The following is a 24,901-nucleotide window of genomic DNA, read 5'->3' as shown; positions in this document are numbered from 1 at the left end:
ATTGTTTTGCCAACTGCTGTATCCAGGGTCAAGAATTAAATTTTAGGACCTAATTTACAGTTATTATATTGTTGCGTATTGTGTTTTTTTTGTAGTTAACACTGTAATTTTTTAAAACTGCCTCAATTTTCTTCTTTTACTGTGGCTGAGCACCTCTGTCCTGACTGAAGACTGTAGAGATGTCCCTGTTTAATTGCGCTGAACTGTAGATAAAAAGCTGCTGTGAAGAAAAGAATTAGCTCACTGTGAGACCAGGGGCCACTTGAATGGAGACTGTTAAGCAGTTCTAGACTTAAATGAATGATTTATTTCTTTTATTTTAATGAGTTTGGTTTCGTATTGGTTGAGTGAGTTTTCCTTGCTCAGAAATGGCCACAACTCAGGCCTTGTGCTGGGTGTTGTTGAGGTGGTGAGGAACACACTGAAAGACTGATAACAAACTCCTCAACAGGACAAATATTCAGGAGACGTAGAAAAAGTAAACACAGTGAAATTACATAATCCCTCATTAAGCTAATTCCTTGTTTGAAACGAGGAGAAGTTTTCCTCATATCACTGATCTGGACTGAACCGGGGACGTGAACCTGTCTTATATAAAACACAGTTAATTAGGATAATGGCTACTGTCCTGCGTTCTCTCCTGTTACAGGCTGCACTGCTTTGTTAGGCCGCTGCAGGGAGCAGACAGTCCATTAAATAATCTCCCCTCCCCTCCGTCTCCTCCTACTTCATAATCCACAGACTATCCCTGTGTCTGTTCCTCTGCATTTGTCATGTCTGTGTTACCCTCAAACCTGTAACAACATGTGCTGTTACTGATGTAATCAATTTGTCAAACATGTATTGTAACATGTCTGATCCTGCTGTTCTCTCCTATGAGCTCAAACTAAATTCTAATGCTTCACTCTCCCGGGTCCCCTCCCTCCTCCTCCTCCTCCTCCTCCTCCTCCTCCTCCTCCTCCTCTCCACTCCTTCCCTCAACCCGTCCGTTTGCAATGTAGCAAGCTGAGCAGCTATTCAGTCACATGAACAATCCTGTAAGTCCCTCTCTTGAGCTCTCTGAGGCACATATTGAAAGCATGAGGACACTGATGACTTCTTTGAGATATGCTAGATGGTGATCGTGCCAGACCCCAGCACAGGTTCTGCTTTTCACCCACTGCCCCCGCCCGGATGCATGTTGACCATTGCACTGTACTGATACAATGAGCTGTATACTGCACTCAGAGTCCTGTGAAACGTACTCATCCTGCAACTGTTTGTGTTTGTGACACGTGGTGAAACTGGTGCTACATACACAATACTTAAAGTTCACTTTATTTGGTTAGTTGGAATTTCAGATATACTGAATATACAGCACAGTATGTGTAATTATTTATATTTTTTTAATTGTTACTGTTGATTAGCTAAGCTTTCATTCACTGGACCTACATCTGGATCAATGTTTGACATTAGGAAATTCCAGAGCTTATGATTTGTAATACAAGCACATGGGAGGTACAGCTTACAATACTAGTTCCTAAGGCCTAAATACAAAGGCCTCAGACAGTGACTGTGACGGAAGTGAAAGGACGTGACCTGGAGTTAGCTTCCGGTTTTGACACCTGCAATCCACCAGTGAAAAACATTTGGCCTTATGGTTGTCGAACTGTGAAAAACATCTTTTCTGAAATATTTATTTTTTGCTGTATTACATTTGAAGATGATGCAAAAATGATTTCGATTTTAGATTCTTTTACAGAATTGAATTCTGTGTATTTTAGGATACCTGTAAATATCCAACTCAAGCTTTGCATTATTTCTCTGGGTGGACTAATATTGATTTTTAAAGGTGATACCAATATTTGATATTTTCTCACGCATATTACAAACTCTAGGATAAACAAAATACTGAAAGCCTCCATAAAGTGGAGTTCCTACAACCCTTTACTGTCAGTACAGAGCCTAATTTGTATGTCCAATAAAGTTTTCTTGTAGGTTTTTTTAATCTACCTCTGCAGTGATTATTGGTTTGAAAATGACTTTATGTAAACTTTACAGTCATATCAGTGAGAATAATCTAAATCCTAACATCTCTCCTCATGCTTAAAATATGAAACTTAGCATTAGCCGACAGGTTGACTTGGTCTCTGTTGCTTCTGTTCCTCCATTGTTTTGACTGACGATTGCAAAGACTGTGCGGCTTCGTTGGGTTTTGCATGATTTTGGTCGACCTTGTTGCATGTTGTCACTGTCAGTGTTGCCACGCTTCTCTTTTGTCTCGGTGTGGTGCAGTTAGCTGAGGGTTATCAGCCGTGGTCAGAGATCGCTGCAGTGTTTTGGTGGATGGCTCTGTATAACTCTTGCACTTCTGCGACCTGTGTTGACATGTGTGGCTGCATATTGTCTCGAGGGTGATGTGTTTCAGTGTGATAATGTAATTGACGGAGAGTTACAAACTGTTGCAATAATGGTGAGATTAGTCCATGTTGACCAAACAGCAGAGCTCTGATTAGTCTGTGACAGATAACTAATGAGACAGAGTCATGAGTTAGCATTTCACTGCCACTGATTTGTTACTATTTTTTGCTTATTAAAATGCAGTCCTGTACACACATACACATACACAGTCCCGTACTTTGCATACTCACCAAGTGTGCAAAGTGACTGGGAGTCTCAAAGGGCTGTTAAATGGAGCTAAATAATAGCTCTGTTAAAGCTAATGAGCCAGCACCAGTAATGATGCCTTTGTCCACAACATTTTACTCTGCTTTATTCATTCAGAAAGGGGGGGGGGGCAGGGGGAGTAGTTAATGTAAGACACTGATGACTACAGTGTGCTGTATGTATCTCTCTTCCATGGCCAGTAAAACATTCTGTGTTGCGTTGCATGTTTGTGTTATAATATTAAGTGACTGTATCTTTTGTGTGTGTGCGTGTCGGTGTGCGAACACAGAAAGCCCACGAGGTGGAGCAGCAGTCGGGCTCCAGGGGGAACCCGGAGTACGTGGACCGGGTGAAGCTGCTGGAGAAGGAGGTGAGCTACTACAAGGACGAGGCCAACAAGGCTCAGGCGGAGGTGGAGAGGCTCCTGGACATCCTGCGAGAGGTGGAGACTGAAAAGAATGACAAGGACAAGAAGATCGCTGAGTTGGAAAGGTAACTATTTCTGACTGTCTAGAGAAGTTAGTTAAAGTATTTCAAGACATTTGATCTTCAGTTTAGCCTCTACTGATGTAAATACTCCCTCAGTCTCATCTACTATCTTAATAGTGACATAGTGTCATAGAAATAGAGAATACTCGTACTCTGTTCATTTCAGTTAATGTATTTGACCGATACTTCAGCATCTTACAAAGAGTGCATTCAAACTCAATAGGAAGAAAAGCAAAATGTCATAAAAAACTGAAGGGTTGCTTCACCAAAATGACCAAAATCCATTTTCTCCCAGGTCTCTACTGTTGTCATGCACATAGCTTTGGTTCTATCTATGAGGGTTTTAAGATATTCTTATTTAAGTGATGTGTGGACCACAAACAAAATTCATCCTATTTGTTAGGTTGTGAGCAGTACATTCACTTTCTTTTTTCCGGGGGTTTCAACAGTCAAAGTTCAAATGTCTCTCAAATGCCCTGTGCCGCGTGCTTTGTATTTTATGTGAGCTTCCGTGTGCTTTTGTATCCACGTACATGTCATTTCTGTGTTTTTTTTTTTATATACAACTGTGACGTCATAATGGTCTGTCAACACTGCACTGGATCCAGTCATGGCTTTTGTATAATACGCTCAGAAATGCCTTGAGATACACCAGGCAGGCTGTTTGTAAAAGTTCTGACACTATGTTAGATGTGAGCACAAAGTGCCCCTCAGTCATCCCCTTAATGGAAGACATCTCAGTTAATGGACCACATAAATAAAGCTGGTGGCCTCCCCATCAGCTCTTGGCTCACCTCTCAGCGCGATACGTGGTGCAGAGTCTCCACGCTGGAAACAGCTTTTGGCTTCGGTCCGGCCGATGCCTCTCTGGAGGAGAGTGTCATTTTGTAGTTCACCTGGAATGGATTTCAAACTGATGAGACGGAGACAAAGATTGGTTGGACTGCATGAGAACCAAACACGAGCGCTGTCCACAAATGACAGCCCCCACCCTCTCCTCCCCTGCCACTTACAGAGTCCCAGTCCCACAACTTATTGTTAAAGACAGTTATATTTTTCCTTCCCAGCCAGTGAGAGGGTCCACTTCGTTTCAGTGTCATGCTAATGTGTTAGAGGTGTTTGATTAATTGAGTGTTCTTGTCCTTTTTTTGCCATCTTTACCCACTTTTTTCTGTCCTGTTCCCTCTTTCTATTTTCCGTTTCATGCCCACCCGTCCCTTTTTTTTTACCCTCTGTCATTGATCACTTTCCACCTTGGTATTGAACTTCCCTTTTTTTCCCTTTCTCAAATCCTCAACCTCTTCTCCATCTTCCTTGCAACTCTCTCTCTGTTGTGCCCCACTCCCCTTCCCACCGACACCAGTCCCCCTCCCTCTGCCCCTCGCCCTACCCCTCGTCCCGGTGGCAGAGCTCCCCCTGACCCGCTCCCTTCTGTGTCCGCTGCTCCCCAGCAGATAGGGGGCATGGTGTGGGATTTCCTGGGAAAGTGAGTGCTCTGCCCTGGCACTTCAGCTCGGCTGCGTGGTTAAAGTCTCCGACTGCGACTGCTGCAACTGCATCTGGTTTCACCCGTGTGCCTGGGTCTGCCTGCTGTCTGAAGGATTCATAGATCTTTGTATCACAGTGACAAGCTCTGTTTTTATTGTCATAACTGTACCTGCGCACATGATACAAAGATCGCTGGATTCATGTTTGCTTTTATTTCTCTAGCATGCGTTTATGGTTAACTCTGTAGGTTTTGGTCAGTCTGTGTGAGCATGTGACTGTGTGTGTGTGAGAGAGAGAGAGAGGGAGAGAGTTTGTGCCGCATGTTTATTTACTTCAAACTGCATGTGACGACCAGCATTAACAGCCATTTTATCTCTGCACTGATGACAGAATGGGGATTTGAGTCAACAAAAAGTCAGTCGTTTGACAACTCACCTTACAAATCAGCAAATTAAAATGCCATACACAGTGTGATTAATTGCACAGATGTGACTCATACTGTATGTGTCTCAATACTAAAAGTCAACGTGATGTACAAACCTTCACGTTAAAGGTTTGTACTTCAGCTGAAGTGCAAAACAACAGGTCATAAAGTTTGAAAATATATGTCTAGGCATATATTCTGTGATAGTCCTGTGGTTCCCTGAGCAGTAAGCATTATTTCACACTGTTTTTCCTGTTGTGGACTGTTTCTGTGATGATGCATGGTAGAAATGATCACACCAAGGACTCAGAACCTGGAACCAAATTTCACAGTTTACACAGGAAGAAAAAAATCACAGCTGTAACTAAAGGCCCCTTTTAAAATTTGCACTTGTATATAAATATTTAATACTAAGAAAGACTGTAAATACTACTCTATGTACTCTATTATTAGCAGTGTGTAGAACTTGGTGTGATTTTCCCAACTACTCGTGCTTCTTTTGTACATTTTAGTTCAACAGTGTATGTGCTATACCTCCCTGTGTCCTTTGTTGAAGTATCTTGCACACTAATACACACGCAGACATGCACACACATACAGCCATTTGTGTCTTTTTGTGGTGTTTGGTGTGGCTGCTTGTTACAGCTCACTGTATGTGAGAAGTTTCTGTTTTTAGAGCTGAGGCCTCCTCCTGCCATGAGCACGCTTCCCCTCGCTCATTCCAGCCACCCATCTGCCTCATCCTACATCACCCTCCTCATCTGTAACTCTCAGTTACCCTCGCACCTTCAGATCATCCCAGTAACATCACTTGACAGCCCTTCTCTTTTCAAGTGGTTTTTCCCTGGCGCCCGCCCTCCTGCTCTCCCTGCCCCAACCTGCCCCACCCCGCCCCACTCCAGCCTGCCCTGCCTAGCTTGCTCTACCAGACACTAAGGGAAATGATCAGCCTAGTGGCCTGCATGAATAGAGGTGCTGTGCTCCAGGTCTACACGCGCTCAGTGAGTGAGGTGCTGTAGTAGGTAGGGTCTGGACTGAACCCTTGTTCCTGAAGTGTGTTGGTTCAGTCGGGTCTCTTCTGTCTGAACAACCCCTGCATCCATAACTGATTCTCTCACTAGCTCACTCCCTTCTCGCCCACTTGGTCAAACCACTGTCGGCTTCCCTTCCTTTTGCTCGGCACTTAAACCTGTCCTCCTCCCCTCTTCTTTTGCCCGGCTGATTTTTGCCTGTCTGACTGCATGTCTGCCATTCCCAGGCTTGGCAGCAGATGCACATGGTTCCATGTTTTCAGAGAAGGTGCATCCTGCATCCGCTGTGTCAGGCTGCAGAGCAGCAGCTGTCACAGGCACCTTTGTCAATCAGTGAACACACTGTGATCTCCTCTGGGTCCTCTGTATTGTTTTCTTCTTGTTGTTTCTTTATGTTCTGGTTCTAATGTCTCTTTCTTAACTTTTTTTTTCCTGTGTGTGCTCTCGTCTCCTGCTTTCAATGTCCCCTCCACTTGTCCCGTCGTCCCCTTCTCTTCTACCCTTTCCTCTCCCCGTCTGCAGTCTAGCTCCCAGGTAAGCAATGCCCCTGCCCCCATCGTGCCCCCCATCTCTTCCTACCCATGCTAACTCTGGTGCCTAAACCTGTGAGTCATCTCAGCAATATCATTTTAACATGAGGCTATCAACTCATTTGTGATGCTCATGTCTTGTTGCTGTCCTGGTGATCTCATGACTGGTACTATTTTAAAATAAGTCTCATTCAGAATGCACCTGACATGATTGTCCACTACACTAATTGTACTTGTTTGTGTTTCGTGTTTTTGTTGTGGTATATGCACCATAACTACAGAATGGGTCTCAGAACGATGATTGACATGAAAATGTTCTTAAACGTTTTGTGGTTTTACAGACAAGGAGGCAAAGACCAGACTAAAAAGGGTCCAAACATCAAACTGGGACCACAAGGGGACAAGAAAGGCTTAGGACAGGACCCTCGTAAGGACAGCTCCATGGATGGTGGCCACCACTTAAAGGTGCAGGTTTTACTCATGAGAAATATTCACTACAGACGATGCAGGGTTTAGTACTAATGTTTGTTGTCCATCAGCTGGAGGAGCTAATGAACACGCTGGAGAGGACGAGGCAGGAGCTGGACGCCACCAAGCAGCGTCTCTCCTCCACACAGCAGTCTCTGCAGGAGAGGGACACCCACCTCACCAACATGAGACAAGAACGCAGGAAACAGCTGGAGGAGATCCTGGAGATGAAGTTAGTGACTTTTGACATTAGCTTTGCAAAGACTGCCCACAGTTTCACTTCTCTTTATGTGTTTGTGGCAAGTCCGTGGATGGATTTTTTTTTTTATTTAAAGGTGAGAGACAGGGCAATTCATTTATACCAAAGGACCAAAAGTCACATCTGCATTTTACCCTACTGCTGAGAGAACAGAATCAATCTTCACATCTAACTCTCTGCACTGAAAGCAGATAAGGGCATTTCCAAAATGTCAGACTTATCATTTAAAATCTCAGAGTGAGAAATGAGCTTGAGAAATGTGGTCTGATTTGTGATGCTAGTTTTATGTCCATCCTTTAGAGGAGAACAAAGCAATCAGGTTTTTGGGTTGTGGCATTGATCATCATCTAGCTCCATTGAAGCTGGATCCTGGCCAAAAGCATCTTTTCTTGCACTTAAACAGCATTTGACATTGATGCAGGTGAATTGAATTGATGGGGTCAAAAAATGAAATGGCTTAACAATATAGTACTCATTTAATGTCCTCTCTCTATATTTGATATAAGTGCCTAATCTTGTTTTTCTTCTTCTTCAGACAACAAGCTCTGCTGGCAGCCATCAGCGAGAAAGATGCTAATATTGCACTGCTGGAACTGTCTGCCTCCAATAAAAAGAAGACCCAAGAGGAGGTGCTGGCCCTCAAGAGGGAACGGGACAAACTGATGCACCAGCTCAAACAACATGTTAGTACTGCGGCACAATGTCAAGGAAATATCTCTCTGCACTGTAACTCGTTGCCAAGGCAACGTTAATCAGTATGAAAAATATAGCTGCACAGGGCAACTAGCCATTTTTCCCATTTCATCTACAGGAGGTTGTACATGCACACGGCCACTGATATGATTTTGCTAGTTCAGTTTTGGCACTTTTCCCAAATGTAGCATTTCATAATTTTGCAGTATGAGTCAAAGCTGATGTTTTTCAGGGGAAGTGAAGTCAAGTCCAGTCAAGTCTAAGACAGGTCACAGGTTTCACTTCACCAGCTGCAAGGCACTTGTACCTTTTCTGGTCATTAACATGGCATTTAAATAGTTTTCTATCAACAAGTCTTTTACATGAGGGTGAGGGTAAATCCATTGATAGAATAAGCCTGTTAATTTAATATTTTTGGTCTTTGAGGAGTCTCACACAGGTCATGTCTGAAATCTTCATTTTTGTGACCTTTTTCTAATAAGTCTTGAGTTATACACTATCAGGTCTGGCAATAACAATCTGGTCTCTTTATGTCACTGTAAACTGCCTTGATAACTTCCCTAAAAATTGTCAGTGTCAGTGCCATTATTAAAGCTGACACATACTGCAGTGATATTTGACCTGATATAAGTCACTCATGTAGCTGCCTTTTTAATTTCTTTACATTTAACATGACATGGAATAAATGTTAACTTTGAAGTTAGTAACACAAAAAGTAACTTCATAAACCATTGCAGGGAAAAAGAGAAAAAGTGGTTATAAGTCAATGCTGACTGATTAAAGGAGCAGTTCATTATTTTTTTACAGGCTAGGATGCCAGGCTAGCTGTTTCCCTGTGTTTTTGGTCTTTATGCTTGGCTAAGCTAATGGGTTTAAGTTAATATTTAGCATACAGGCATACATGAGTGTTTTCCCCAAAGTGTCTCAATTTTACCTTTCAAGCCACAGTGACCTTGACAACAGAGACGAGTCAACAGCTGCTATAGTCTAAAAAACTGAACCTTATGGGAACATTATTGCACTGTTTTGTATTATACTGCAAGGTTTCTCTGTTGTCCATTATGAGTACATAATGTTCTGTTTAACAGCTGCAGATCATCACGCTCTAACCACCTTGCTCTTCCCACAGACACAAAGCCGAATGAAGCTGATAGCCGACAACTATGAAGATGAGCAATATCATCCACACGGTCCTCACCACCCGCAGCCTCAGCCCCCACATGCTCAGCCTCAACCTCAGCCCCAGTACCCCCACCCTCCCCACGCCCAGCAGACTCCATACCCACACGCCCCGCATCCGCAACATCCTCAGCATCCTCAGCATCCACAGCATCCTCAGCATCCTCAGCACCCACAGCACCCACAGGGCCCCCCGCAGCACCCGCACGCCCAGCAGCCACAACCACAGTACCCCCACCCACAGCACCCACAGCACCCCCAGCAACATCCTCAGCATCCCCAACCACCTCCCCAGCACCAACAGCACCCACGTCCCCCGCAGCCCCAACACCCTCACCAACAGCACCCCCAGCACCCGCCACAGCACCCACATGGACACCCCCCTCCGCAGCACCCTCATCCTCAGCACCCGCACGGTCCTCCCCAACAAGGGCCGCACCCTCAGCATCCGCACCCGCAGCATCCGCAGCATCCGCAGCACCCGCAGCACCCGCAGCACCCACACCACGGCCAGCATCCACGTCACCCGTCGCCCCATCATCGTGGAGGGCCGGCCCGAGGACCCCCACATGCTGGTCACCGCCCCTCCCCAGATCAGGTTAGATTTCTTCCCATGTCATTCCTGTTATCATTTTTAAAAACCAATAACTTCAACACAATAAACACGCAGAGCTAGCAACTGAAGTATTGTCAAATCAGCCATTGTGTAGTGGCACAGTGTTGCCTGTGGTTCACATAGAACAACAATGATACAAACTGAGGAGCAGTAGTTTCCTAATATTGTTAAACCATAGCAGTGCTTTTAACAGTTTTTCCCTGCAGCTGAGGAATCCTGAGTGTAACAGCTGGCTTCACCTAACATAGAAAACCACGTGGGTCTCATTGTACAGTATCATTTTAGTTATTTTGGTGGGTACTGGTTCAGTTGTTTCAAACCCCCACAGAGGTCTCAGACTACATTTAGGACTATGACAAATGTCAACTCTGACCATTCATGTCACTAATTGTAGCCATAACGTCACTGCTTTCATCAGGTTCAGGTTTCCTGATATGGTGGTTTTGTTTTCTCTTTCTTTTTGCTTATTTCTTTACTTTCAAAACAAATTATAAAAAGGCAGCCAATATAAAGGTCACCTTGTTTTCTATGTGGTAAAACATTAACAAAAATGTACAGTAAATGGAAATGAGCAAATCATTCAGCATCAATGGCCCATCCCCTATGTGATGATGTAAATCCACCCAATTCAAAGTGTAGCTGTTTGCCAAAAGTAGCACTGAAACTACTTAGTGCTGTACTTTATTTTGCACATTAATACCTTCTCCTCTTCTCTTACTTTTACTTTTGAACAAGCTTATTTCTATCTTGCTGCTGTGCTGGTGATGTCTTTTGATCAGCAGTTACACCAGTTTCTCTCTGCTTTTCTCCCTCCATGCATTTCACTCCTGTTGGACTATTAACACCTCCAACAACAGGATGATGAGGAGGGCATTTGGGCATAATCCTTGCTGTGACAACCAAAGCTCTAATGTTGTTTTGAGGGGTGAGATATAAGACTTTTCCACTTCATGATTCTGAGTCCCTTGCCTGCCTGCAATTTCTACTGAGTTTTGTAACAAACTAAAGAGCTACATGACATCTGGATTTCTTTATCTTTTGCATTCAGATGATTCAGTCACTACTGGAGGAGCACAGCCACGCCATGATGTTGAAACACTACCCAACCAAATATTTATTATCCCCACTCAATCAACACTCAGCAATGGGACTTTTGTTTATTTTCCGGGGAAGAGGAGGGTGCACTCAGGTGTGCAGGTCGTGTGAGGAGACTGACAGCTGGGCAGGTAATTTCACTCCTTTTTACTCATAAATGTTGTTTAAAGATACATTTCCAAACTGAAGCTTAAACCATGTTCTTCTTCATTTTCTACTTAAGATGACGTGGGACCTCTTCTTTGTGTGAACAGGAGCAGATGTCAGCCACTTCCTCCACACAAGACCGCAGATGCGGGACTGAATTGGACAGAAAGAGGCAGATGTTGAAGTGCTCTGTGTCCGATTGTTATTTGGACAGGTGTGTGATCAACACGGCAGCCCAGCATCAGAGGTCTCACAGAGGTCACCTCACCTGTCTGTCACCTGCTCTGAATGGTCGACCTCTTCAGGCTGACAACGTCCCTCTTGATCCTCCTGGCAGAGAACTCATGACTGTCTGCCAGCCCAGTATTTTCTTTCCCTTCATCCTTCGATTGGTTCAAGATCATGGTTGTCTTGCTGCCTGTTTAACCTGCCTGACTGATTCCTCTGGCTCTGGTTGGCTCTCCTGCCTAACTCTGTCATGGTTTTTTCTCAATCCTCACTGCCCTGCTGATCCCCACCTGGTGAAATCTGACCCCCACCTGGTGACATCTGACCCCTCTACCTGGCTAGCGTGACCCCCAGTGTGCAGAGTCTCTTCTGTTGTTTTAATCATCTGTTTGTGGCACACAGTAACCTCTTTTATACCTTAATACATGCGCCACCAACCATCTATTTCTAAGTAACCTCATGTTCAGCATCTCTAAAAGTGACATTAGTGTCCCTTCACTTGCTATTTCCCCCAAACCTGAGAATAGCATGTTCCACACATACAACAGATTTGAGTGGTTTTAGGTTTTTTATTGTCATTACTTGTTGGCAAAAGGAAGAGCTTTGAGCTGACTGATAGTACGCCTTGAGCCTTGCCTGCAGCATTGAGAGGTTTCCTTGGCTGCATGAGCAGGGCCCTCCAGTTCTTGGGCTTGTTTTTAGCCTTAAGGCTGTGGTTGCCATTGATGTTTCTCTTCATGTTACCTCATTTTAATTAGAAGTAGTCAAAAAAAGAAAAAAAGAATCAATCTATGCAGATGTCAACGTAGAGTGAATGCATTTTTATTTCCCCATCCAAACTCAAATTTATCAATCAAAGTGTAATTAACCGTCCAATCAGAGTGGCCATGAGAGTGGTCAGAAAATATTCATCAGAGTATTTTGAGTTTCTGAGACTATGCACCTATGCACCTCCTCCATGTTGCAGGATTTTTTACTAATGGTGCTTCTGCTGGTGCTCAAACTAAATGGTGTCACAAGACCTGGTCAAGAGCATCTTTTAGTCCTTTTACAGTAGAGGGACTTGATCCCACCAATGGGCTTCACAAATAGCTGTAAAAGACTTTGTACATATGATTTGACAATGGGGGCTTTGTGAACAACAATCACTTCAAGACCCACACAGAGGAGATTTCCCTCTATGAATACTGCTAATATAAATACCATTATAGACCACAAAGTGGAGGCAATGTCCAATAGATGTTTTCCCTGCAGGTCTGTTTATACCATTGACACCCCAGTCTCTGACCTACAGTATGCTCCTGCTCCCCTCTCCCTTGTACTCTTCCACCAGTAGTTTGTGTGACCTCCCCAAACATAGTGACTCGTTTTCTCCTTCTCAACAAGGTGGCCTGTGCCTCGTAAAAACTGTACACATATATGATAGATATGCATATATTATACATATAGAGAGAAATCTATAGAGTGTGTCTATACGTGGTCAGAAAATTGTTTCAAACTGACGAGATACTATATGTTTTTTCTTCATGGTTATTTTTCTAACTGGCTGGAGGTCAGAGAGATGTCTTATTTAAGAGTGTTGAGTGGTGTGATTTTTCTTCTGAATTGTACATTGTGAGAAAACCCCCTCAGCAGCGAGTAACATTCCCTGTCTGAAAATACAGGACAGCCCACAAAGAAAAAAAAGAAAACATAAGAGCTTTAGAGCAGTTTATGGGAAACAGAGAAGTGTATCCAAATCTATCTAGAAGTCTAGAAAAGATGACATTACTACATTCCTTTATAAATGTGAAAACAACTCAGTTGAAGACCACCTGGCCTGTGGTAACAACTAAGAACAAAGAAAAAAAAACATTGAATTTTGCAGCTCACATAAGTAGCAATGAGATTACGTCTGCTGCACTCAGCGGTCAGACACTTGCACTTGTGAGTGAGGACTATCACTAAATAACATCCAAGTGGAGGTTTGAGTGACTCTGTCCGGATGCATTTCTTTCGCGTGTTTGTCGTCGTCGTCGTCTTGTAAACAGAAGTGGTGACACATGTGACTGTGACAGCTGATTAAGTAGAAAAAACAACGCACATTGTTACAGTATAGTGGAAAATTGAATTAGACTGTTACTATCCCCACTTCCTCTCCCTCCCCTCATGGTGCCCGTGTGTCTCCCTTATATGGCCAAGTGTTGATCACTGTATATAATTGTCTCTCCATCTCTCCCCATCTTCCACGATCCGAGGTGATCCGCGCATCATTTTTGTGTCTGCTTCCCCCATGAACCTCTGCAGCTCCCGTCACTGACCAAGAATCAACAGATTGTGTGAAACTTTGGTGTTTGTGTTTACAAATGTTAAAAGAAAGGTCCTGATTTGGATTAAAAAAAAAAACAAAACAAAAGAAGAAGAAGGGACGACAATGCAAACAGACAGAGGAGCGAAAATCCTCTCACTTCACCATCAGGGGGGTGGAGTTCGAATCCTCCATTTTCAGGTCCTTATCTACTGAATACTTGAAGTAGGGGGTTCTCCTACCATGAAATAGCGTATATGATTTACATGGTAGACAACATGGAACATTTCAACTGTGCCCATGCATGCTGATTTTTACATAATGTGCCAACTGAAAGTGATGATGTAAGGATAATCTCCTGTTCTCTATGCAGAGCGATTTCTCAACTGTTGTGTCAAAAAAGGTTTAGGAGAGACGAGGCTTAGAGGCTGGGGCTGGTTTCCTGGGCTTAGACTAAAGACTAATCCTGGTTGTGAAAGACTGACAAAGCACTCAGTGTGAGGTGGAGTCAAGAAGTCAAGTCTGCATCTGTGCCTAGAAGCAGCCAAGTAGAGAGGCTTGAGTTGAAAGGCCTGTAGATTCACCAGTAATTTTCAAAAGGCCTTCAAAATAAAAGTATGAAAAGCCTAACATACATTTTCACTTTACTGTTGTATACAGGTTGTTTTTCTTTTATTGTATGTCGCTAAAAACTTTGGATTAAACAAATCACTGTGACCAATGCCAGAAACATTTTTGTTTGACAGAACAAATATTGTGTTTACTTTTTTATTATTCATTTTTGTATTTAAGTTAGCTTTATTTATTGAATATGCCAGTTTGAGACTGTACTATTTGTATAAGTAAATGTTTTGAGCTGTACAGTAAAGACCTAGGAACAAGTTAAATGTGAGTGTCCAGCATGCTGAATGATCACTTGTGTGAACGTGAGCTAATCTCCCATGAAGCATCATTCCTCATACATTAATTGCATCTGCATCGTGCATTGTGACGGTGTGATGTTGTGTTTGAGAGTGATGTGTGTCTCACTTACTGTGTCCCCTTAGTAGACAGCCTGTGCAGTTTTGTGAGAGTGCAGCATGTTTTTTTGGGGTTGCCGGTATAAATGTATTCAGAAAAGAGAGAGATGGATTTGTGTGTGGGTGTGTGTGTGCGTGTGCACAACTGCATTTATTGTTTTCTGGGTGTGTCTGTGTGTCAGTATGTGTGCATCTGTGTGTGTTATGAACGCACAAGAGAAAAATCTATTTGGAAAAAAAAACTTTATCAGAGGAAGTCCCTAGAGAAAAAAAAAATAGGTGCGATTGAGTAAAAGTTTTGAATGAAGCATGGATACTCTGTAATGTTTTCTGTTTTTTAAACCTAGGAGGCTGTCCTCAGTGCCCCAGTTTGCTATTGTATGTGCTGTATCAGAATATTACTATTGAGTGTTGGCCAGCTTGTTTATATCCATCAAATAAAGGTGACTTTCTTTCTGTCTCTGTTTGTGAATTTCTACTTGAAAAATTAGTTCCGGATCAGGCTCTGGGAAAATGTCCCCTCAAATCAAAAATTTGGAATTTAAGAAAACATTTTTTTTTTTTTTTAATGTGTTTAAAGTTAATTTAGTTAATCGTAGTAGTCCCACGACAGAGATACAAGTTAGGTATTTCATTCCTGTATCCCTCCACGCGCCCTCTGTGGACTATATTATATAAACTGCTCCTCCTCAGCTCCGCCCTCTTGTCCAAATATGGTTACTTCCCGTAAAAAAAAACAAGATGGCAGCGGCCAACGTTTGAACCATTGCATCGGTTTATCAGTACTCTGAGGAAAACTTAATTACCGAAGCCTGGATACTAAAATAAGCTAAGGAGCTGATTTTTTGTCGAATACGGCTGAAGCTGGACGCTGAATGCACGTGCAGCTCGAAGGTAAGGCTATGGAGCGAACTATCTAGCAGCTAGCGTTAGCATTTGCGTTAGTGGCGAGTGGCGAGCGTTAGCTTTAGCCTTCTCTTTCAGTGATATCTTTTGCCCTCATTTCCATTTCAGTCGTTTGTATCGCGTGGGTAAGAGTGTGTTTGTGTTTCCGTGACTGAGGCGTCCCTAGCATGAGTTGTGGACCCCCAACGTAGACCGGTGAAAACACAATGAGCTCCTGAAAGTCTGTTTAAATCCCTGTTGTATTTGTTTACAGTCACTTTACCATCATTTTGCATCTCTTTGCAACTTTATGCTCCATCCTGGTCATTTTAACTCCCCGGTCTATCATGTGTCATTGTTTTGTGTCTGTTTGTGGTCATTTTGTATTATATTGCGTCTGTGCCCTGGCTGCTTTACACCTGTATATCAGCGTTAGTATTAGCGGCGCCTTTTTGGCGTTTTTATTTGCCTGCGTTAAAAGTGTGTTTGTGTCTCTGTAACTATAGCGTCCCTAACATGAGTTGTTGGGCACCTTACGGAGGTACGGTAACTGTTCTGTAGTCTGTCTGATTATCATGTCTGCGATCATTTTGAGTCTACCTGTGGTGTTAATGCATCAATTTGCGTCTTTACTTGGCTATTTTATATCTATTTATGGTCAGCTTCTTTGTCTCTTTATGGTCTTTCTTAATGCGGCTCTGTAGTTCTGTGTTCATTCCTGATCATTTTATATTTCTCTGAGGTAATTTTTTGTATCATTGTGGCAGTTAAGCATCTCAATGTGATTGTTATGCGTCTCATTTTTTTGTCTGTCTTTGTGGCAGTAATCTGTCCATGGCTATCTATTGACCCACAGTTGTATAAATTAGTGATGAGAAATTAATTTGTGGTGTCTTAATACTTGATAGAGCTCAGTTATATGTTCAATTCAAGCTTGAAAACAAAATTTTAACCCTGTGCTCCTCCACAAGTTTGAGCCTCAAACATTTTAGTTGCTTTGTTGTTGGCCTTAGGGATGTGATACTTTTTCTTGTCATATGTGACAGTAAACAGCCCATTTTCTGAAACACTCCTCTATTGTTTGGAGAATGATCTCGCTCAACTATAATGATCTATTAGGGGTGTGACAATACACTCGGCTCACAAGACAAGATGAAACACAATATTACTATTTCTGAGAAAGCTTCAATGATGAAATATTTGACTGGACAGATAGTATTTTTATGACTGAAAGTCACAAACTGCAAAACAATGCAGGTACAGTTTGAAATGTCCATGTATGAGTTTCTGACTTCTAACTGAAGCTGTGTGTGATCCTCTTAACTGAACTTTCCACAAATAGATAATAAAAAAGCATGATATTTTCTTCAAGCATGATACAGAGTTACGAGATGGTTACAGCTACACAGCCTGGACTAAGATATGGTCTTGGAACTGAGAGTAACCTCCCCTACAAGTTGATGGCCTCGGGAAAACATGGATGCTCACAGGAAAGCCTTACAGTTGCTTTTTCAGAGTACATGTTAAAAACAAAGCTGCACTCCACCCAAAGACCACCACAGTTGTTGACATTAGCTTTTAAAGCAAATGCTTAAGAACGTTCTTAAACAACACCACTTAATGACAACGCTCTACATGGGTTATGCTAGTTGCAGTTGGATACTGTCTCATGAAACAGCTTTTCACCTGACAGGAAAATACAGTCACATTCTAATATCACAAGATCTTGTGGCAGGAGATCTTGTCCCACCCCTAATGATTAGTCATTTGTTTGTTTGGACTTGATGCTTGCACAATGGTGTTTGGTGTTAAAGGCCTGAAAACTACATATTGACTCATAAGTCAAAATTATGCTTTGTTTTTTTACATTGCTTTTCTCTTTTAGGTCACTCAAGTTTTATTTATAATTTTGTCAAGGCTTTAGTGTTTCGTTTTCACTGTTGTGTTATCCTACAATGTGTGGGTTTTAGTGGTAAAAAGTTTCCTTTATTATTTTGTATTTGTTAGTCAATCATTGTTTCAAGTGCTGTACTTGTGTTTTCCAGTTGTACTTGTTCAGCTGCTGCAGCTTAGACAGAGACACCAACATCACCTTACAGACCAACAGGTATGTATCCTAAATATTAACTCAGTCTGAAAAATATGTGCTGGTAAGCAGAGTTATTAACGTCAGCAATTGGTTTAGTTTTTTTCGTTTAGTGACACTGGGTAAATCCGAGCTCAAACCTCTGTATTTAATGAATTTAGTACTGAATATAATAAGAACTGATTAATCGTGTCTATTAAATTAGAAAATAATGCTAACTGTAATTGCTCAGAGCTCAAGGTGACTTTTTCAATTTGGTTCAATCAACAGGACTGACTATTTATCACATGAAAAAGAAAACTATTAAATTCTCACCTCTCAAGCCTTTGTCTGTTCTGGTTCAGCTGTAACATTGAATATTCATCTGTGTTTTCATGGTTAAACTGTTGATGAGGAATAGGTAGTAGTGTATTGATCATTTTCCTTTGTATGTTACTCTTTAATTTCCTCCAGGTGTCACCACTTCGTCCACAACATCGCCCACGATCGCAGAGACTTCGTCCATGATCGGAGAGACATTGTTGAGGATGAGGGAGACATTGTCCACGATCAGAGACATCGCCCGTGATTGCAGAGACCTTGTCAAAGATGAGAGAGACGTTGTCCTTGATCAGAGACATTGTCTCCTGCTTCGTAGAGACCTTGCGATAGAATCGGCGGAGACGGGGGTCACCGATTTGACGGCATTGCCCGCGATCAGGGACATTGTCGATGGTCACAGAGACACCGTCTATGATCTCAGAGACATTCGTCCACGATCACAAAGACATTGTCCATGATCACAGAGACTTTGTCCATAATCTCAGAGACATTGTCCGCGATCACAGAGACGTAGTCCACGATCACAGAGTCTTTGTACAATGAAGAAGTTCTTTGAGACCAGGACAGAGTCCTTCAGGTAATTCACAAACAGCTTTACATCAACTGTCCAACACAGAGCACTGACATTATGTTCAGTGTTCAATATATCAGAAAAGTGTAATAATAGAAGTAATCTGCAGCATATCTTATAAAGTTAAATGAAAACTTAAACAAACAGCTACCTAAAGTTTTCTGTAGTAAATAAAGTTTTCCAAAATTTCAATATAAATAAAATGTTATTTTATCTTTCACTTATCTTTGTTTTAAGTTCAAGCAAAAACAAAAAGTGCAGGGAGTTCCCAGGGTCAGCAGTATCTCTTAGCTCGGAGCTTCTCTACCCGGCAAAACTTATTCTCCTCTCCGCTGTGTGTGTGAGCACTGTGCATGCACAGCTTTCACTGCTGATTGGCTGTTACCCGTGCTGTGGCTCTGTGTATAGCCAATCAGATGGTGCTGTGGGTGGGACAAGGCTGGAGACAGACTAGTGACAGCAGACAGAGAGGCACGGCTGCCTCAGAGCCAAAATAACCCAGTTTTAAATTGATCTCTTATCGGCCGTCGGATAAAAAACAGGCAGATGCCGATATGTGTCAAAATGCCGAATATCGGCACCGATAATTGGCCTGGCCGATAATCAGTCTATCCCTACTTGGAAATAATGATTCTCTCTGTCACCGTCTGTGGTGGAAGAAATACTCAGACTTTTTACTGAAGTATAATGAACAACACAAGTTAAAATCCTGCATTCAAAATATTACTGAACTGTTAGTGTTTATTATTGTCATGCAGTTCATAGTAACATACACGACTGCTTCAGTGATTAGTTGATGGACACAAAATTAATAATCATTTCACTTTTTCCCAAATATTTGTTGTTGTTGGTTCTTCAGGAGGTGATGACAGCCAACTGTTGATATTCTGAAACAGCCGTCTAATGTTTGTTAAATCTTCTGGTTTGGCTGTAATGTTGAATTTTTTTTGTGTTTTCATGGTTAAACTGTTGATGAAGAATAGGTAGTAGTGTATTGATCATTTTCCTTTGTATGTTTCTCTTTGATTTCCTCCAGGTGTCACCACTTCGTCCACAACATTGCCCACGATCGCAGAGACTTCGTCCATGATCGGAGAGACATTGTTGAGGATGAGGGAGACATCGTCCACGATCAGAGACATTGCCCGTGATCGCAGAGACCTTGTCAAAGATGAGAGAGACGTTGTCCTTGATCAGAGACATTGTCCCCTGCTTCGTAGAGACCTTGCGATAGAATCGGCGGAGACTGGGGTCACCGATTTGACGGCATTGCCCGCGATCAGGGACATTGTCGATGGTCACAGAGACACCGTCTATGATCTCAGAGACATCGTCCACGATCACAAAGACATTGTCCATGATCACAGAGACTTTGTCCATAATCTCAGAGACATTGTCCGCGATCACAGAGACGTAGTCCACGATCACAGAGTCTTTGTACAATGAAGAAGTTCTTTGAGACCAGGACAGAGTCCTTCAGGTAATTCACAAACAGCTTTACATCAACTGTCCAACACAGAGCACTGACATTATGTTCAGTGTTCAATATATCAGAAAAGTGTAATAATAGAAGTAATCTGCAGCATGTCTTATAAAGTTAAATGAAAACTTAAACAGCTACCTAAAGTTTTCTATAGTAAATAAAGTTTTCCAAAATTTCAATATAAATAAAATGTTATTTTATCTTTCACTTATCTTTGTTTTAAGTTCAAGCTAAAACAAAAAGTGCAGGGAGTTCCCAGGGTCAGCAGCATCTCTTAGCTCGGAGCTTCTCTACCCGGCAAAACTTATTCTCTGTGCATGCACAGTGATCACACACTCCGCTGTGTGTGTGATCACTGTGCATGCACAACTTTCACTGCTGATTGGCTGTTACCCGTGCTGTGGCTCTGTGTATAACCAATCAGATAGTGCTGTGGGTGGGACAAAGCTGGAGACAGACTAGTGACAGCAGACAGAGAGGCACGGCTGCCTCAGAGCCAAAATAACCCAGTTTTAAATTGATCTCTTATCGGCCGTCGGATAAAAAACAGGTAGATGCCGATATGTGTCAAAATGCCGAATATCGGCACCAATAATCGGCCTGGCCGATAATCAGTCTATCCCTACTTGGAAATAATGATTCTCTCTGTCACCGTCTGTGGTGGAAGAAATACTCAGACTTTTTACTGTTGTTGGTTCTTCAGGAGGTGATGACAGCCAACTGTTGATATTCTGAAACAGCTGTCTAATGTTTGTTAAATCTTCTGGTTTGGCTGTAATGTTGAATTTTTTTTGTGTTTTCATGGTTAAACTGTTGATGAAGAATAGGTAGTAGTGTATTGATCATTTTCCTTTGTATGTTTCTCTTTGATTTCCTCCAGGTGTCACCACTTCGTCCACAACATTGCCCACGATCGCAGAGACTTCGTCCATGATCGGAGAGACATTGTTGAGGATGAGGGAGACATCGTCCACGATCAGAGACATTGCCCGTGATCGCAGAGACCTTGTCAAAGATGAGAGAGACGTTGTCCTTGATCAGAGACATTGTCCCCTGCTTCGTAGAGACCTTGCGATAGAATCGGCGGAGACGGGGGTCACCGATTTGACGGCATTGCCCGCGATCAGGGACATTGTCGATGGTCACAGAGACACCATCTATGATCTCAGAGACATCGTCCACGATCACAAAAACATTGTCCATGATCAAGAGACTTTGTCCATAATCTCAGAGACATTGTCCGCGATCACAGAGACGTAGTCCACGATCACAGAGTCTTTGTACAATGAAGAAGTTCTTTGAGACCAGGACAGAGGCCTTCAGGTAATTCACAAACAGCTTTACATCAACTGTCCAACACAGAGCACTGACATTGTTTATGTTCAGTATATCAGAAAAGTGTAATAATAGACGTAATCTGCAATATTAAAATAATGTATAGTAAGACATCAGACATTGAAATTTGAAATAATGATTCTGTATGCGACCGTCTGTGGTGAAAGAAATACTCAGACTTTTTACTGAAGTATAATAAACAACACAAGTTACAATCTTGCATTCAAAAATGTACTAAACAGTATTGTATCGTGTCAAAAATGGTCAGAAAATGTCATAGTATAGAAAGGCGTCAAAAACCATGAACAAATGTCAATATATATTAAGGCATCAAAAAATGTCATAGTAAGGTGTGAAAAATGTTCCAAAAATGTAACATGGAAATGCATAAAAAGTTCAAAAATAAGTTTTCAAATAATTGTTGGTTGTTAATACCACTGTAAATGTGGTTGCTATTAAATGAAAATGGCACAAAACTAAGACATTTTAAATATCTTTTAATAAGAAAAAATGTGAAATAATGATTCAGTATGTGATCGTCTGTGGTGAAAGAAATACTCAGACTTTTTACTGAAGTATAATAAACAACACAAGTTACAATCCTGCATTCAAAAATGTACTTAAATGATAGTGTTTATTATTATTGAGCAGTTTACAGTAACATACATGATTACTTCAGTAATTAGTTGATAGTAGTGTATTGATCATTTTCCTTTGTATTTTTTTCTTTGATTTCCTCCAGGTGTCACCACTTCATCCACCATATAGTCCACTATCGCAGACTGTCTTCATACAGTGAAGTTCTTTTAGATCAGGACAGAAGTCTCCAGGTAATTCACGAACACTTTAACATCAACTGTCCAACACAGAGCCACTGACCTTCAATTGTTTATGTTCAGCATTCAGTAAATTAGAAAAGGGTAATAATAAAAGTAACTTGGAATATAAAAATAATCTTTAAGTAAACTGTATTAATAGAAGTAATGTAAAAGTAATTAGCAATGTCAGAAGTAAGATGTAATAGATAAATAAATCTGTTACTATGTGTAGTTTGGAACAGTAAAAGTTATCTGTAAATTTAGAATTAAAACATATTATGTATTATGTAATGATAAAAGTAATGTAATATTAGCGGTAACAGTAAAATTAATCTCTGATATAAAAGCAATACAGAAGAAAGAGTAATCCAAAATGGAAGTAAAAATGTCTCTTATACTAAGACATAAAAGACACCAAAGTATATTAAACATCAAAACAATCAAGAACTGTCACTGTATGCCTATGTCATACTATAGTATGGCGTCAAACACTGTCAAAAAATGTCATAGTATAGTATGGCGTCAAAAAACATGAAAAAATGTCATAGTATAGTATGGCGTCAAAAACTGTCAAAAAATGTCATAGTATAGTATGGCGTCAAAAAACATGAAAAAATGTCATAGTATAGTATGGCGTCAAAAACTGTCAAAAATTGTCATAGTATAGTATGACGTCAAAAAACGTGAAAAAATGTCATAGTATAGTATGGCGTCAAAAACGGTCAAAAAATGTCATAGTATAGTATGGCATCAAAAACGGTCAAAAAATGTCATAGTATAGTATGGCGTCAAAAAACGTGAAAAAATGTCAGTATAGTATGGCGTCAAAAATCATGAAAAAATGTCATAGTATAGTATGGCGTCAAAAACGGTCAAAAAATGTCATAGTATAGTATGGCGTCAAAAACAGTCAAAAAATGTCATAGTATAGTATGGCGTCAAAAACGGTCAAAAAATGTCATAGTATAGTATGGCGTCAAAAAACATGAAAAAATGTCATAGTATAGTATGGCGTCAAAAACGGTCAAAAAATGTCATAGTATAGTATGGCGTCAAAAAACATGAAAAAATGTCATAGTATAGTATGGCGTCAAAAACGGTCAAAAAATGTCATAGTATAGTATGGCGTCAAAAAACATGAAAAAATGTCATAGTATGGCGTCAAAAACGTAAAAAAATGTCATAGTATAGTATGGCGTCAAAAAACAGAAAAAATGTCATAGTATATACGTCAAAAAGTCAAAAAATGTCATAGTATAGTATGGCGTCAAAAACGTCAAAAAATGTCATAGTATAGTATGGCGTCAAAAACATGAAAAATGTCATAGTATAGTATGGCGTCAAAAATCATGAAAAAATGTCATAGTATAGTATGGCGTCAAAAAACATGAAAAAATGTCATAGTATAGTATGGCGTCAAAAAACGTGAAAAAATGTCATAGTATAGTATGGCGTCAAAAACGGTCATAAAAATGTCATAGTATAGTATGGCGTCAAAAAACGGTCAAAAAATGTCATAGTATAGTATGGCGTCAAAAACGGTCAAAAAATGTCATAGTATAGTATGGCGTCAAAAAACGATGCAAAAAATGTCATAGTATAGTATGGCGTCAAAAATCATGAAAAAATGTCATAGTATAGTATGGCGTCAAAAACGGTCAAAAAATGTCATAGTATAGTATGGCGTCAAAAACGGTCAAAAAATGTCATAGTATAGTATGGCGTCAAAAAACATGAAAAAATGTCATAGTATAGTATGGCGTCAAAAAACAGTGTCAAAAAAATGTCATAGTATAGTATGGCGTCAAAAACGGTCAAAAAATGTCATAGTATAGTATGGCGTCAAAAAACATGAAAAAAATGTCATAGTATAGTATGGCGTCAAAAACGGTCAAAAAATGTCATAGTATAGTATGGCGTCAAAAAACATGAAAAAAAATGTCATAGTATAGTATGGCGTCAAAAATCATGAAAAAATGTCATAGTATAGTATGGCGTCAAAAAACATGAAAAAATGTCATAGTATAGTATGGCGTCAAAAACGGTCAAAAAATGTCATAGTATAGTATGGCGTCAAAAAACATAAAAAAATGTCATAGTATAGTATGGCGTCAAAAAACATGAAAAAATGTCATAGTATAGTATGGCGTCAAAAAACATGAAAAAATGTCATAGTATAGTATGGCGTCAAAAACGGTCAAAAAATGTCATAGTATAGTATGGCGTCAAAAATCGTGAAAAAATGTCATAGTATAGTATGGCGTCAAAAACGGTCAAAAAATGTCATAGTATAGTATGGCGTCAAAAACAAAAAAAAAAAAAAAAAAAAAAATGAAAAAATGTCATAGTATAGTATGGCGTCAAAAAACGGTCAAAAAATGTCATAGTATAGTATGGCGTCAAAAAACATGAAAAAAATGTCATAGTATAGTATGGCGTCAAAAACGTCAAAAAATGTCATAGTATAGTATGGCGTCAAAAAACATGAAAAAATGTCATAGTATAGTATGGCGTCAAAAACGGTCAAAAAATGTCATAGTATAGTATGGCGTCAAAAACATGAAAAAATGTCATAGTATAGTATGGCGTCAAAAACATGAAAAAATGTCATAGTATAGTATGGCGTCAAAAACGGTCAAAAAATGTCATAGTATAGTATGGCGTCAAAAAACATGAAAAAATGTCATAGTATAGTATGGCGTCAAAAAACGGTCAAAAAATGTCATAGTATAGTATGGCGTCAAATGTCATAGTATGGTCAAAAAACAAAAAATGTCATAGTATAGTATGGCGTCAAAAAACA

The 24,901-nt window shown here is 40.7% G+C and overlaps 1 protein-coding gene and 2 long non-coding RNA genes across 3 annotated transcripts in view; all 3 read left to right on the top strand.

The window, feature by feature from the left end:
• Nucleotides 1-10,961, top strand: part of LOC108889376 (ERC protein 2-like) — a 34,707-nt gene extending 23,746 nt beyond the window's left edge. Inside the window, 7 exon segments of the mRNA XM_018685802.2 lie at nt 2,936-3,138; nt 6,950-7,082; nt 7,085-7,308; nt 7,871-8,018; nt 9,158-9,805; nt 10,681-10,748; nt 10,872-10,961. Coding sequence (XP_018541318.1) covers nt 2,936-3,138; nt 6,950-7,082; nt 7,085-7,308; nt 7,871-8,018; nt 9,158-9,805; nt 10,681-10,707 — 1,383 coding nt within the window. The 3' untranslated portion in view covers nt 10,708-10,748; nt 10,872-10,961.
• Nucleotides 10,962-15,334: 4,373 nt separating this feature from the next.
• Nucleotides 15,335-18,280, top strand: LOC127143128 (uncharacterized). Its single transcript, XR_007814331.1, has 3 exons — nt 15,335-15,493; nt 17,530-17,591; nt 18,024-18,280. It is a non-coding gene; the product is annotated as an uncharacterized LOC127143128 (long non-coding RNA).
• A 46-nt stretch (nt 18,281-18,326) lies between these two features.
• On the top strand, nt 18,327-21,261 carry LOC127143116 (uncharacterized). Its single transcript, XR_007814319.1, has 3 exons — nt 18,327-18,468; nt 19,499-19,942; nt 20,826-21,261. It is a non-coding gene; the product is annotated as an uncharacterized LOC127143116 (long non-coding RNA).
• Nucleotides 21,262-24,901: the final 3,640 nt, after the last annotated feature.

This window comes from Lates calcarifer, linkage group LG12, assembly GCF_001640805.2.
Source record: "Lates calcarifer isolate ASB-BC8 linkage group LG12, TLL_Latcal_v3, whole genome shotgun sequence".
Classification (NCBI taxonomy): Eukaryota; Metazoa; Chordata; class Actinopteri; family Centropomidae; genus Lates; species Lates calcarifer.
This window is presented reverse-complemented; position numbering and strand designations above follow the sequence as displayed.